This window comes from Mastomys coucha, unplaced genomic scaffold (genome assembly GCF_008632895.1).
Source record: "Mastomys coucha isolate ucsf_1 unplaced genomic scaffold, UCSF_Mcou_1 pScaffold21, whole genome shotgun sequence".
Classification (NCBI taxonomy): domain Eukaryota; kingdom Metazoa; phylum Chordata; class Mammalia; order Rodentia; family Muridae; genus Mastomys; species Mastomys coucha.
The window spans coordinates 185,283,744-185,299,841 of NW_022196904.1; the positions used below are offsets into that span (position 1 = coordinate 185,283,744).

The 16,098-nt window shown below is 41.2% G+C and overlaps 2 protein-coding genes across 17 annotated transcripts in view; one reads left to right on the top strand and one right to left on the bottom strand.

Moving 5' to 3' along the window:
• Positions 1 to 89: 89 nt before the first annotated feature.
• Bbip1 (BBSome interacting protein 1) lies at positions 90 to 15,316 on the bottom strand. Of its 11 annotated transcripts, XM_031390694.1 has the most exons (6): positions 15,028 to 15,315; positions 14,123 to 14,234; positions 8,226 to 8,304; positions 7,409 to 7,677; positions 1,291 to 1,367; positions 90 to 620 (listed from the first exon to the last, which is right to left on the bottom strand). In XM_031390694.1, exons 5-6 carry the CDS (start codon positions 1,334 to 1,336, stop codon positions 454 to 456), a joined length of 213 nt encoding a protein of 70 aa, XP_031246554.1. In that variant the 5' UTR covers positions 1,337 to 1,367; positions 7,409 to 7,677; positions 8,226 to 8,304; positions 14,123 to 14,234; positions 15,028 to 15,315; the 3' UTR covers positions 90 to 453. The 11 variants fall into 11 exon arrangements, with proteins under 11 accessions (XP_031246554.1, XP_031246549.1, XP_031246547.1 ...); XM_031390689.1 differs by lacking the exon at positions 14,123 to 14,234; XM_031390687.1 differs by lacking the exon at positions 7,409 to 7,677 and having other exon boundaries at positions 15,028 to 15,311.
• Shoc2 (SHOC2 leucine rich repeat scaffold protein) overlaps positions 14,820 to 16,098 on the top strand; it is a 93,819-nt gene continuing 92,540 nt past the window's right edge. For 3 of the 6 annotated variants that reach the window (XM_031390670.1, XM_031390674.1, XM_031390675.1), the window contains exon 1: positions 15,498 to 15,622. The gene's annotated coding sequence lies outside the window, so the exon portion shown is untranslated. Of the gene's footprint in view, positions 15,014 to 15,422; positions 15,623 to 16,098 lie in introns of those variants that run through there. The other 3 variants (XM_031390671.1, XM_031390672.1, XM_031390673.1) reach the window with 3 other exon arrangements.

Consider the following 16,098-nt stretch of genomic DNA (forward strand, 5'->3'; position numbering starts at 1 on the left):
AGCTTATTTCCCTGTAGCTGGAGGTTTCCTAAAGATCAGTTTGTGGTTCCAGCTGTCACTGGTGAGGCCGCATAGCAGTCAACATGACATGGCACACAATTGCTTATGTTTATTTTTGGGTAATGTACAAGCCCAACAATATATTCACATTAGAGTTTATCTTCAGATTCAAGTTTCTAATAAATCCTTCATCCGTAAAAGATGTATTTAATGTATTACATTCATAACAATAGTATGGTAAATGGGAAATTTATAATTTTAAAACTTTGAAAATTCCATAACACTTGGTTCAAAGTTTTCCTTTTAACAGAAACCAATGTTTAAACACCCAAATTTTGTGTTTTAAAATTTTGAATGTCCAGATTAAGTATTTCTAGCCTACAGATGCATAATAGTTTCTAGTTACTGAACAGTTAGGGGTTAAAAATGGGGCATCCCCTAAAGTGGTAGTGGTTAATGGGTTATTTGCCGGTTGTCTTTTTCTGCCATTTCTTGTTGGCGGACAGTATCCTGTGTTGCTTGCTGCATTTTCTCCAGTTTTTCCAGAGTCAGAGATTTTAAGGGTAAGAGCTTGGGTTTACACAGCACCATTGTGGTTACATCTTCCACAGACAACTGCCCTATTAATAAGAAATAAGAAATTTATTAATTTGAGGAAGATACCTGGCTATTTAGATTTGCAACTAGAATGTAACTAGAATGTAAGTCTAAATCTAATGACAGTAAATCTTACTGTCAGTGAAGAAGTTTCTTTTCCTGCACTGACAAAACAGTCTACAAGCCACATTTCTCTACATCCCAGGGTCAGGCAACAGGAGCTGGACTTTGGGTGCTAGACTCTTCTGTTGTCATATGATGTAGTTAATTGGAAGTATATATATATATATATATATATATATATATATAATATAAAAATGTAGCAAGGTGCAATACTTAACATGAACGCTTAACTTATGAATGGCTTACCTTGGTTAGCTTACTAAGTTTGATTTAGGTTACTTTCCCCAACTTTGAATCTTTCTTGGAATTCTACTTGACAATTTCACATTATACCCTGCATTGAGTTTAGTATAGGGTTTCTAGTTATAAGAAACAACACTTAATTTTTAGATACCCCTATGTTGAGAAAAGTTAGAATTTTTTTTTACAGCTTCCTCATGAATAGTGTCGGAGTGTACAATAGATGAGGCAAACACCAGCATAGTTGCAGATACTTAGCTACTAGCTGTACCATATGGTCCACCCCTTGTAAATCTCTAGTAGCCTATTACCGAAACACTTGAGATATACCTTGTTTTGGAAGGACTTCTCGGAACATCAACTTCACTTCTGCCATCTGTAAACTGCTGGATACAGTGCGTTTGCTCCTTCAATGAGAAATCAATTACTAACAAAATTCTCAAAGAACTGGAGACCATAAAGGAAACCACAATTCCAACAGAAAGTAAACTACATTATCTGCACGGATTCCTCATTAGTGTTGTGTGATCCTCTTCCCTGAATCGGGGTGAGACTTTTTATGTGTATATATAGATCTGTCAATTATTATTCAGTAGTGAGCACTTGGAATGAATGTCAAGCATTCTAACTTCCCATCTTAGGAAAAATTTTCTTTTTGCCTTTTTTTTTTTTTTTTTAAATCAGTTGAGAAAAGACATTTTATATATCAGTCATCTTGGTTCACTGATTGCTTCTCCTGAGGAGAGACAATACCAACATAATTACCATCTGAAAAGGGAGGCAGAGCAATTCCTAAAATTGTTTTTCAGGACTATATTTTGAAATGACTCATTTACTTTCCAGTCATTGGTGTTACGTCTGTGTGAGGTGTCAGATCTCGGGAACTGGAGCTGCAGATAGTTGTGAGCTGCCGTGCGGTGTTGAGAAGAGGCTCTGGAAGAGTAGCTACTGCTGTTAACCACTGAGACATCTCTCCAGCCCCCCAACATTTTTTTTCCTAAACAGCTTATTTCTACTTTTCAGTTAATTCCTTTGCTATATAGCAGGAAATACAAATCAGTTCCTGGATGCATAACTGGAACCTGTAAGGAGGTAACACAGTGGGTCATAAAGCTACAGAATATAGATACAAAAGTATGCTTCTAGTAGTAGTCCTACTGAGATACTAGGTGGTAAAACAACAGGCTATCTTTCCTCTTATATTAGTAATGTCAGGGCTATCTATGTACATGTTACTTGCATCAAGAAACCCTTGCTCCAAGTGTTTATATCCCAGATTACTGCTCTGCTGTATGCTCTAAGTACTGTGGATCAAGTTGTAGAATAGTGTCTTCCTAAATACGCTTTTCCACACAGTGCCGCCCATTTAGTGATGTCTGACCACACTGATGCAACCTTACTAAATGTCTTTCATAACATTACCACCAAGACTTATTATTTATTAAGTGGTGATGCTGGCTTGGTGCCTACCTTTCCCACCCACTACAAATTAATCCTAGCCAAGTGAAGCTGCTTCTGTTTTTTGTCATTCTTGTTCCACTACTTTGACACTAATAAAAGGATACTTTGTATCCTTCAAGCTGGTTATCTTATTCAAATTACTCTGCACTGTCTTGGTTCTCAAGACACCTCTATCTGCTTTGCAGAACTTATTCAGACTTTATTCCTATTCTCTCTGTTCTGTAAGGAATAGGCCAGGAAAGCAAATCAACATAAATTGAGTATGAGGTAAGTCATCTATGCAATTTCTCTAGAATGCACAACTCCTATAACATTTCTTCCTCACTATTTACACCTGGTACCTAATAATGACAGCCTTTTTCTTCCAGATTGGGTTGAAAGCTGATAGCATTGCATAGCACTAATTAAACTGAATATAACCACTGAACCCCCTAAACTTTTCATTGAAAATATTACAATGTAAACAGTGTACCTGAGCTGGGCAATGGCAGTAGGTACACTCCTTTAATTCCAGCACTTGGGAAGCAGAGGCAGGTGGAGTTTGAGGCCAGCTTGGTCTTCAGAATAAGTGCCAGAACAGCCAGAGCTACAAGAGAAAAACCCTGTCTTGGGAAAAAAAATACTGTGCCTGCATCAGATACAGAAGGGTCATGGCACTGAGAAGCGTGCGACGTTGCTGGTTTTCAGAAAAGGAAAGCATCGTAACTTTTCATACATGTCACCAAGATAATACCTAAGATAGGTTAAGTTGTAACTGTTTACAGAATGAGCAACTCTAGCCTTGTGTAATTAAACCACTACCCTTGTTTTCCTTTAGTTTGTACTTCTTATACATCTGAAATACAGCCCAAGGAAAACAGTGAAACTTGATGTTCATTTCTCTGCTTGACTGAACCATTCTAAGTGAAAAGGGTGTGGGGCTAAAGGACTGGCAGAGAATGTGTTGGGTCTGGTGTGGGTAAGATCAGTGTCCTCATTTGCTTAGGCAGTTTCTACCTTAGTAGGACTGATTCTTGTTCTAGGCCCCTTAGGCCTTGACAGGAGAGAAACAGGAAGGGAAGGGCTAAAATAAGCAAGGTGGAGATCTGATGGCCAGCACTGGCCAGGATCCACAGTTTTCATAATTAACTGCCCTGGGAGTCTACAATAGGAAGGGACATTATTTTTTTTTTTTCTTCTAGCAGTCTATTAGTCAAACAAAAGTGTTTTTAGGGTGTTGTGTGGTTTTTTTTAAAGATTTATTTATTATATATAAGTATACTGTAGCTGTCTTCAGACACCCCAGAAGAGGGCATCAGATCTCTTTGTGGATGGTTGTGAGCCACCATGTGGTTGCTGGGATTTGAACTCATGACCTTCAGAAGAGCAGTCAGTGCTCTTAGCCACTGAATCATCTCTCCAGCCCCAGGTTTTGTGTTTTCTAAGGAGTTGTGGCTACTTCTAAATATTATCAATGTAGGTGAGGTATGTACAATACCAGAGACAGATGGATCAAAAGAGAAACATCACTGAAACATGTATTGAGAAACTGCCATGACCATTCAGTAAACGAGGGCCTATCATGTGCCAGACGAATGTTCATCAGTGAACAAGTCTTTTGGACTCTCCAGCCAGGGATGATAAGGGAAGAGAAACAACCGAAGGTAGTTAAGTACTGCAAATAAAAGTTTAGACTGAGAAATGCTGGAAGCAGGTAATCAAGCTGTAAGGAAATCATTATGGTCCCATTAAGGTGGCCCTTCAGCAAAGCTTTTAGTGTGTGGGTATATGTGCTATGCCTTGGAATTGTAGGCAAGTCAAAAGCTTGTTAATTTCTATAGTAAGAAGGTTTAGGGAAATGAGCATCCTGTTTCAACTTTTTTAAAAGAGCTACTCTGCTGTATCTACTAAAATCAAACATTCTACTTCAATAAAACTAGAGTAGAATGCTTGAGACTAGGGATGCCCATTCAGCACTGCATTAAAAATGAAACTGACTAGAAAATGGTCAGCAATACTGAGCCCACTGATTCACCAATTCCCCAAGAGTTAATGTACTATGCACTGGCTAGAATATTATCTTAGATGAAAAACAGTTGTCCAGATTGTGATGGATTATTAAGAAAGATATTAAAATGCTTACTGAGCTACAACCCAAATTTTTAATACTCAACTAAATGCAATGTCACTAGACCATTGCTTGAAGCTCTTAGGCTGATTTTTTTAAAGTTTGTAATCTACTACAGAGAATATAGTTCTGATTGGGTAGTACAGTTCAAAATCCTGAGAAGGTATGTAAACTACCATAGTACTGGATTGTCTAAAATAAATGTAAAAGAACTCAAAAGAAGACAAAACCTTTGTCATAAGATATTTTACTGTTTTTCGGGTGTTGAAAGACTTGTCTAAAAAAGACAGCTTTAAAAATCAATCCTGTGTGTGGACAAGTTGGAAGTCCTGGTGTAGAAAGAGAAGATCACTAAAGTGTTCTTCGTAACTATGAATGTCTTTAAACTCTTACTGCAGTGTTAGTATTTTGGAGAAACTAGATTCGTCACTTTACACATTTTTAAATTGACATACATTTTTTCATTTTTAATAGTTACAAAGGCGATGATTTCCATACACTTTAACATGAATTTTTAAAATATTTAATATAAACACAGCAATTTGGTAGCTAACATTTTTTAATAAAAATGAAGTTCTTTCTTAGAAATTTTATATTATTCATACCTAGACCTCTTTATTTCTGTTACAATTTTAATCTAATGTAACATTTTCATGCTTGATATTTGATCATACTATCATCTGGCTACAAAAAATTTATAAATTTAAATTATACCTTTAAAGTATACACCATACATCTGTTAGTAAGGAGACCTTTCTCAGTATGTTCCTGTATACATGGCTGAGAATTTATTTGGATTGCCACAATCTGATTTTTCATTTATAAGTGCATAAGTACTAAGATCAGAATGGAAAAATCTTTTGTTCAAGTTTTGAATATTATATACTTAAAAGTCATAGTGATCTATCATGAATAAGTAGTTTTAAAAAAATTATTTATTTTTATTTTATGTGTATTGGTGTTTTGCTTACCTATGTGTGAAGTTGCCAGATCCCCTGAAATTGGAATTACAGGCACTTGTGACCTGCCTGCCATGTGGGTGCTAGGAATTGAACCCAGGTCTTCTGGACGAGCAACCATTGCTCTTAGCCACTAAGTCATTTCTCCAGTCCCATTAATAAGCTTTATCGAACAACTAACTAGTAAATTAAATGTAACCATTATGCACATTAGGCAAGGGCTCTTCCACGGAGCGTCATTGCTAGTGCAGTCATGTGGCCTTCAGTAGTTTTGGAAACTGAGCACTCAGGAGTCTGGTAAAAGCTCAGCCTCCTCTAATAATCCCAAGTCCTCGGTCTTATTAAGAGCTTTACTTTCTTATTGTTTCTGGTACCTAAGAGACTTTTGCTCCTCGAAGCATTTAATCATAGTAAAGTTCTACATTGAGTAGAAAATGCCCTTATTTTGGTTAGGTGATAGTGAAGAGAGGAGCACGTGAAATGATTCTCAGGGAATCCATCATCAGAGACTGAGCATGCAAGTTAATGTCTGCACGTTCATTAATCTTAGCCTTGCTGCTTCCATTCTACCCTAATTATCTTTAGATGTCTTGAAGCATATGTGTACCCTGGCATTCATACTTCTGAGTTGTACAATAAATCACATTATGTTGTCTTTAGACAATAAACTACCTGAGAGAATTTTATAATTTCTAAAATTTGAGATAGCCTGGGAAGGAAAGAAGTTAGATTTTCCTTTTTAACACCAAGGCTTTCTTGTACTAAAGTATGTAATGAATCTACAACAGGAGAACTGAAAATGTATTATTTGCCAAACTTATTAGATCTTGGACTTGTTTCAAAATACTTACATGCTATAGCATCTATTGTAACATACAAGATGCATGTGTGATAAGAGACAACACCATTACTTACAAATAAAGCTAATTTAAAATCACATTTTTTTCTGAAAAATTAATATGGATCATTCCAAGATGGTTTATTGTCTTGCCTTAGTGAGATTCAAATATCTTACCATTCTATACAGAGCTCCGTTTGGATAATAAGAATATGATCAATGATGACTTAAAATATGTTCAAATAATTGGATTTTGCAGGTATAAATTAAAATTTGGAAGGAATAGTAAAGACCATGTGTAGTGGTTTGAATGAGATTTGCTTCATACTATCTTAGATTTGAATGCTTGTTCACTAGCAAGTAGCACTAACTGGAAAGGATTAGGAGGTGTGGCCTTTTGGAGGAAGTGTGTCACTGTGGGGTGGGTTTTAATGTTTCAAAAGCCCATGTCAAGACCAGAAACTCTTGGCCAGACAGATGTAGCTCTCAGCTACTTCAGCACCATTTCTGCCTATATGTCTCCATGCTTTCCACCATGATGATAATGGACTAAACCTCTGAAATTAACAAAGTCCTCAATTAAATGCTTATTTTTATAAGAGTTGCTTTGGTCATGGTGTCTCTTCACAGCAAGAGAATATTGACTTATGTTAACATGATTGAGGTTTAGGCTCAGTAAGCAGGTAAATCCAATTGGAAGAAAAGACTCACTGAGGTACATAGAAGTTAGTTGCACATCAGAATGAATGATAGAGGCACACTTAATTACTCAAGGGTGTGGAAATGGTGGGTGGTGGAATCAGTGCTAAAAGACAAGTACACACAGCAGTTAAGAGAAGCATCTTGTTTTAAAGCACTGTTAGCATTTTGCTTATTTTGTATGTGTATGGTGCACATATGCCATAGCAATGCATGGAAAATAAAGAATTCATATCCTATCTTTAGGACACAGGAGCTCATTGAATATTAGCAATTCTTACTGTACTGTACCACTATAATGATTCCACACAACTGGTTCCTGAGGAAAAGAGTGTAGTAACAGTTATGGGGCTTGTTACTAACATTTAATGGATAAAAACATACCAAGCAGTACGGAACAATTCAGAATTATTCACTCATTGCTGCATCCACTATCAATCAGACCAGAACCTACTGAGATCCGTCCGCTTCACAGTGCTATGTCTACAGACGCCTGCCATTCCATCTAGGGCCATCTGCTCTCTCCATAGTAGTAATCTTCAATGTATCTAGCTGGGCTGGGGAGCAGGCTTTTAATCCCAGCACTCAGGTGGCAGAGGCAGGTGCATCTCTGAGTTTGAGGCCAACTTGGTATACAAAGTAAAGTTTCAGGCCTGCTGGGAACACAGAGAAATACAGAGAAATACTGTCTTAGAATGCTCCCCCCCAACCTATTTATCTATTTACCTACCTACCTACCTATCAGTGTTTAGTGGAAAGCTGTATTAACTTATTAACTAAGATATCTGAACTCTGTGTGTGTGTGTGTGTGTGTGTGTGTGTGTGTAAATATTACCTCAAAATGCAATTTTAGCATTGAATTACTGTGGGTGAAGCCAAAAATAAAACCGGAATTACCTATCTCCCATTACGGAATTACTCATCTCCCATTAATTCCCTAAGATATATATATATATATATATATATATATATTGCAAAATGTAAAAACCTAGAAAAGAGTAACCATGTCTAAGATTACATGGTTCTTAAGTGAAGAAAAAGTGAAGAGAAAGGACTCAGACTCCCATCCACCACACTCCATTACTGCTCTCTGTTATCCAGACTCCGTTACTGCTCTCTGTTATACTGGGCAAACAGCTTGGAGGCCCTCCAGAAAACCACAAACCTTTACCATGTTAGAGAGACGAGAAGAAGAGCTTACAATGAGTAGGAACCAGGGAAGGCTGAAGTAGCACACTCTTCACAATCGATTGGAAGCGGCAGCTCTGAATCACTGACTGCTGTTAGAAAGAAAGCGAGAAAGATTCAGACCGAAGTCTCAGGATCGTGTACACGTTTAAAAAGGAACCGAGGAATACAAACTAAAGAAGAATACCTTTTCTTTTTATCTCATTAGCACAGTCACAGACGATATATGTAGCACACAGTGTTCTTTCTTAATTTGTATTCTAGTCATGGTTGATACCGCACTGAGAACAGCACAGGCAGGCAAGCTGGGTTTTGGCCATGGGTTTTATTTACAGATATATATTTTTCAGTGCTAGTGATCAACTCAGGGTCTTGCTCTGCTAAGCAAGTTCTCTACTATGGAGCCTCAGCTCTCAGTATTATGTTTTAAAAGACTGTGCCATGGGAACTGTCACATTTTAGAAAGATATGTAATATGTTAAATTGATAAACAGGGCTATAAGCTTTAGTTCATATCTTTGTCTAGCTATCTTGAAAATGCAAGCTGTGGGGGCTTGTGAGATGGCTTACCTGTTAAGAGCACTGACTGCTCTTCTGAAGGTCCTGAGTTCAAATCCCAGCAACCACATGGTAGCTCACAACCACCTGTAATGAGATCTGACACCCTATTCTGGTGCGTCTGAAGCAGCTACAGTGTATTATGCCAGAGCGAGCGGGGCCTGAGCGAGCAGGGCCGGTAGAGTTCAATTCCCATCAGCCACACACATTATAGCTCACGGCCATCTGTACAGCTACAATGTACTCATACACATAAAAATGAATAAAATAAATCTTAAAAAAAAAAAAAGGCGGCTGGTGGTGGCACACACCTTTAATCCCAGCACTTGGGAGGCAGAGGCAGGTGGATTTCTGAGTTTGAGGCCAGCCTGGTCTACAGAGTGGGTTCCAAGACTGCCAGGGCTACACAGAGAAACCCTGTCTCGAAAAACAAAACAAAACAAAAAGAAAACGCAAGCTGTGGTTAAAAGTGGTAGATAGAAAGGGGACTGTCACTAAAATCTAACTCCAGTTACATGCACATGGGTCAGAAACATGACAATTAAGGCTCAGGACACGGCCTGGATCTGTTTTTAAAGCGGTTCTAGCTCACAGAAGTATTTGACTGTTTTAGGTAAATGCCTTTTCGCATTATTCTGTGCACTCCTAACTTGTTATCTGGTTGGTCTTCAGCATCCCTCCTTTTCCCTGTATTAAATACACCCATCAGCATATCCTGAACCACTTCTCTTAAGTCTGCAATGGAATGCTTCACGGTAGTTTAGGAGCCCACATGTTTTAAACAAAGTTATGACAACAAAAGGTAATATATGATTTGAGTAAAATGAGCTTAAGCTGGAATTTTTTTCTTCTAGCAATCTATTTACATTTATACTTTAAAATCACAGACTTGTACCTTGGGCTAATTAGGTAGCTGGTTTTGCTCTGTTTCATGTATATACTTTAAATGGGATTCTGAAGTTATATTATACTGGCGGATAACTTAACTATGTGACCTTGAATGTATCTCTTTTTTTTTGTTGTTGTTGTTTTTTGTTTTTGTTTTATTTGTTTTTTGCTTTTTGTTCTTCAAGACAGGGTTTCTCTGTGTAGCCCTGGCTGTCCTGGAACTCACTCTGTAGACCAGGCTGGCCTGAACTCTGAAATCTCCCTGCCTCTACCTCCCAAGTGCTGGGATTAAAGGCGTGTGCCACCACCGCCCGGTGTCTGAATTTATCTGAAATCAATCTGCAGCTTGATTTCCTCATGGATGTTATCTATCCAAAATTGTAAGCGTCAAGTAAAGAGTAGATAAAAAAGTGTCTAGCAATCCAGTATGTTTTACTATCTTAAGTAAAATTTTCATGCATGATGGTCTTGCCCTACACTGTCATTAAAGGATTTTCTAAGTCCAAAAGTTTTCAGTCTCTATAGACACCATCTCCTATAAGATGGCATGATCTGTTTAAACATGATTTAACACGTTTTATAAACTTATTTAAATTTAAATCAGAATGTATTGCTGAATCCTTAAGTGTTTTTGAATGTATGATAAAGCAAATGTACACCACAGTATATATAACTCAAGACTGAAATCATGTTGAAGGTTTTAAGTGATCAATGAAGAGGAGAAACATATGTAGACTGTAATCAAGGCATTAGGAGTCTGTTGTATGTTAAAAATATATCTTGAATTTTTGGTAGAGATGACAAGTGACTTGATTCTTACCAAGTGAAGTAATAGTACTTTAAAGCATTTTGATTTAACTTTAAACAAAGTCCTAGTGTTTTTATGTAAGAAGTAGACATAAAGCTATAGCCCTATAGTCCCAAACTAGTTTGATTTTCTTCTTCTGGTCTGTTGGACATTTAAAAAGTATTTGAACCAATTTTGGAAACCTGCAGATTTGACATAAAATCCAAATTTTAGCTACCTGGCAGTATTTGCTAACCATGTGCTCTCACATTCCCCAGTCCTTACTATCCCCACTGTCCCCCCCACCCCTTCTCAGCTCAGCTGTTAAACCTATGTGACACTGACCTGCAGTAAAATATAGAGCCACTGCGATATATGCCAAATTGTCTACCCAGCTGTATACTGATCTGACCATCTTTTGGGATAGGATCTGGATTCAGTCGCTTAGGTTGCTCTGGGACTCCTGGGCTCAAGGAATGTCCGGCTTCACCTTCAACAGTAGCTGACACTACTGGTGCCAACCACTGGATCTGGCCTGCTAGGCACTGAGAGTTAAGTCCTAGAGACCGAAGCACCAGAAAGAATTCTATAATATAAAGGCTATTTGTTGTAAGGGCTTTTAAGTAAGTTCTTCTGTGAATATCAAGTCAGCTCTTTTAAAGTAAATTCAGTTTGGTTAGGTGTTGTTAGGAATAACAATTTTTTTTTTCTATTCAAAAGCTGAAGTTGAATGATAGATGGATTTTTCAAAAGCATAGATTTTGGAGGAATAGAGGATAGGGCGGTACAAGGGATCACACTTAGGGCCTTATGTACACTAGCCAAGCATTCACTGGTTGAGCCACACCTCCAGTTCCCTAGTGACTGTCCAATGTAAGCTAATAAGAAAAAGGGGAGGAGAGAAAGTGCAGAAAGAACGTGTTTCCCAGCAGATATACAATAGTGCCATCTAGTTTTACTTAAGCAATTGCCCATATGCCAGCAGAGTATGGAGTGATAACATTCATGTAGAGAGGCCAACTGACATCAGATATCAGACAGTTGGAGACATAGTAGATTCTATTCTGTGTTGCTAGCTGGCATCTGCTAGTATAACTGTGTTGCAACATGCTCAATTTAGTTAATTAACTCAGACTCATGTTAATAAAATATGTGGTGTCTAGTTTCTGAAGCCTCCCATTGTTCATGGGAGCTCTGGGTGATGCCGTGACATATACTGCTGTTACATTCATATTCCTCTCATATGAAATACTTCTTTCAAAATTCAGTTCTAGGTGACAGTCTTAAAAATACTAACCAATTTGTTAGTATTTGTGAAAAGTTAATTAGTGGCTGAGTTAACTGGTTAGCTATTTCCATAGTATATAAGAAAAGAGAACTAGATAGTTTACATTGTTTTCCAAAGGCCAGTCCTCAAATCTCTGAAATTTGGCATAAAAACCTTGTGTCATCACTAAAAATGTACACTCTTTTTCCTAAAGCCCCCAAGAATCACTGAATTAGAATCTTTTTATGTGTTTGACATTGAATTTGGAGATCTCTCTCTGTCTCACACACATATTAACTTTCTAAATATTTTAATGCCCAATATGTGCCTAAATTAGACACTGCTTTAGAAGTTCATAACAACAATCACACTCTGATCACATTCTGTGTGCTCTGAGGCAAGCTAAAGTACTTTACATAATACATGGATTCTGTTCAAATTTTGTTTTAAACAGCCCATAGACCTTAGCTAGTGAATGTGCACATTCCTGAAACCCAGGTCTGATTCTAAAACCTAGTTTTAACTACTATATTATTTAGCCTTCCTGAATTTGGTATTAAGTTAATATTGTTTCACAATCATATAGGAGCACACTTCCTCCTATATAAAGAACGCAACTATTGAAACATATTATTTTAACTTTCTGTATGATGGCTAACAGCATTCTATGCTAACCTAAGGGATTCTTTTTAACTTTCAAGATGAACAGTGAGTGTGGGGCAGGAGGACTACATGAGCTCTACATTCTTGGGAGGTTTCCTCTTGTGATTACAACGTAAATCCCACAGTTCTCTATTCACTGAGCAGAATATGTACGTAATGAACTAAGTGTTAAGTTTAATCTTGATTCTGTAATTTTTAATAGGCAATCCTTACCACCAGAAAGCTATCACAGAAACAGCAGGACCAATGAAGTCTTGCAAAAGAATTTCAGGGAGAAAATACCTTTGCCTAAATTGGACTATGGCCAGATGGACAATAGTTACCTTGGTATCTGCCGAGATAACATCAAGAGTCACATATTTGAATTACAGAGCTATACATCTTTCAACAGCAGTCTGAAGGGTGCCAGGACTTGAAACTCAAGAAACTATGCTGACATCAGTATACTTTGCTGTAGATTTCATTGCATCAGCTTAAAGCATAGGCAAAGTAGCAACATTTATTAAAGAGACAGTCTATATTGCCAGCCTAGGGCACTATGAAATCCTCTCTATACACAGGCAAATCAAATGCTAGACCCTCAGCTTGACAGGTGAGATGGACTTCACACAAGGCAAGGGTATACGGAGTTGCATTTGAGAACTCAACTGGAAAATATTTACAGTTATACACAGAAAAGAAACGTAATCAGGCCTCCCACCTAACTCCTGGTCTGCGTGCAATCAGAAAAGGATTCCTTTTCAACAATACCTCTGGGCTGACTTCTTCAAAATGTCAATGTCGCAAAGAGGGAGGCGATCTAAAGTTCTAAAGTGGCAATGTCCATGTATAATACAAAGCTTTTTGATAGGATTTTGATTTATATATTCTCTGTATTTTATTTTACAAAATTGCTACTTTTCTTGGTTGTAATAATACTTATATTTTACAGTTTCTCTACTTCAAAATTCTTAGGAAATTCATGTTAGGGTCTGCTTAACTACCGACCTATAAATTACTTCTAAACAGTACTAAAGTAGGAATATGAAGAGGAAAGAAATGTGTATATAGCAGAATCTAAACAACGACCAAACATAGGTCCATGGGTGTAAGGCTGTACAGTGTCTTAGCTCCCCATCTCTGTTCTGAGGTAGGATTTCACTGTGTATCCCTGTGGCTTTGAACTTGAGATTCTCTCACTTCAGCCCCTAAGTGCATCACACCTAGCTTTTTTAGCTTTGTAATGTCTGCACATTTTCACACACACACACACACACACACACACACACACACACAGTTGGGAGGGGAGTTATGTTGTAAAGACTTCAGAGAGTAGACCTAAGAAGCACTGAGTACCAGGGACTATGCTCAATTTCTGCTACAGAAGGATACTGCTCATAATGTAACCTTTTATTAAAGCACTATTATGCCCACAGCAGGTGAATCTCACACAAATCATTTTGTTCAGGCATAAATGTAGTCATGAAGCAAAAGCCACCTAAGGAGCTGATACATGAAATAGTGACTATCATAAGATGTGTAAGAAGTGCTGTATAAGGTCAGAGGAAGTCACTTCCTGTTGGAGAGACTTCGGAAACACATCTCCAAGGATAACAGAGGAATGGACACAAATCACAAAAGGGGACAGCAGACTACAACAGTCAACCTCAGGAGTACAAGATGACTTCATTTTTTGCTGGAACATAGGTAGAGAAGGTAGATTTGTGCTTAAATTTTCGATGTTAGGTATACGCATATTTTAATTTACCTGAAAATTGTTATTTTTTTTTCCTGCAGCTTTAGGAATCCAATCTGTAGTTATCAGAACGATTGACTTCTTGACTCAAAATGTCCACAGAAGGAACTACATGAGACAATGTCTTGGAGACACATAAAGCATTCTAAATATTTTTAAATGTTCTTTCAAAGGATATTCACAATCGTAAACACCCAGGACTAACTACTACACTACACCCAGAACTCTAGTTACAGCTCACGTCGAGCCCTGAACGGGGAGACAGGACCGCAAGGGAAGGTTTTGCTCAGGGAAGTCATCTTTTTCTTTGATAGCTGGGGTGGAACCTGGTTCCTTTTGGTTCCCGACATTTAGTTTCTAAAGGCCAGGGCGTGAAAGTACTCAACTCAATGGGAACTCGTGGAGGCGTGTCGCCTGCTCCACCGTGCAGACCTGGGGTCTGCGGGCTCCCGGGCCGGGCCAGGCGGTGCAGCCGGCAGCCTCGCCCTACAGGGAACCTCAGAGGGGCGGAGGGAAGGCTGGCCACCGCCCCAGCAGCCGGAAAGGAAACCCTCTGCCAGCGGAAGCGGCCCTGGGCCGTAGCTCCGAGTCTTCGAGCTCCCGCCCTGCGGTTCATCCGGCCTGGCCGGCCCCGCTGTAGCGCGTCAGGGACGCTTACCTCACTCTCCAACCCCGGGATAGGAGGCACCCCCTGGGGCGCAGGCTGGGTCCGACTACTCCCACCTCCTGGCCACGACCCTCCTAGGAAGTGCCAAGCGCAACTTCCGGCGCGAGGGAGTTTTGAAGCCCTAAACTAGTTCTAGGTGAGTGGTCCGGCGGCTCAGTAGAGAGTCTGAAAGCCAAACCGGCAGTTCCTGAGCGCGAATTAGCTCGTCCGGCGTGGACGGTCTGCGCGCGTCTTCCGTAAGTATACTTACGGGCGCATCCCTTTCCAGACGGCTCTGCGGTTGCCTGGGGTAACGGGGACCAAAGGCAGGAAAAGTGGACGTCAAACGGGTGACAGGAAACGCCTCCTGCCACTATCAATTATGGCCGCCTGGGCTTCAGCCGTAACTTCCGACTGGGAGTTGTTTCTCTACCCCGCTGGAGGCTTTCTCGGTGGCGGAGCTAGCCAGCGGCGCCCAGTGGGCGGGAGACCGCGCACTGCCGCGGAGGAAAGGAAAAGGGCGGGGACAGGGAAGCTGGCATCAGTGCTTCGCTCTGATTGGGTGACGGCGTCCGCTCCGGCTCCGCCCATCCCTCCTCCCTAGCGAATGCCCAGGCTCGCTCCAGAGGCCTGGGGCGGGGCGATTGCAGCCGGAGTGTGTGGAGGGGCGGGGCGAGTGGGGGAGGGGCGGGGGGGCGGTGGCAGGGGAGCGTCGCTCCGGGAGCGGAGGACGAGGAGGAGGAAGGAGGTGAGCGGGGATGGTGGAGTCGGGGCTCGGGACGGCAGCCCGGGGCGGGAGCTGCACAGGGGCGCCCGTGGGCCCTTCCTCCGCCTTCCTGCCTGTCGGGGGGCCCGGCCGGCCGTCGGTAAGGGCAGGCCCACACGTCCTGACAGGCGCGAGCCGCCGGGGCCGGGGCGAGGCCTGGGGGGTCGGGGCCCTGGGAGGCGCCGCGGCCGCTTTCCGGGGTGCCACGGCCCGGGGCGCCGGGGCCTCGGAGCCGCTGCCGGCGCGGGGCCGGCGGGCGGGGCACGGGGAGCGGCCGGCTGCCCCTGACAGCGCCGGGCCGGGCCTACCGCGGAGCGAGCGGGCGGCTGGGACAGCGCCGGGGCGCGGGCGCGGGCCTGGGGCGGCCGGTCAGTCGCGCTCCGGCCGCTCCCGATTCTCGGCGCCTGCTGGCCGAGACTGCGGGGCTGGCCGGGTCGCGGGGACGCTTGGCGCCCGGCGGGCGGGCAGGCGGGCGGGCGCGGCCGTGGGGCTGTGGGGCTGTGGGGTGGGGTCTCTGCGCCTCCTCCCCAAAGTGCTCTGCGCTGGGCGGTCTCCTCCCCGCAGACCCTGCGGGAA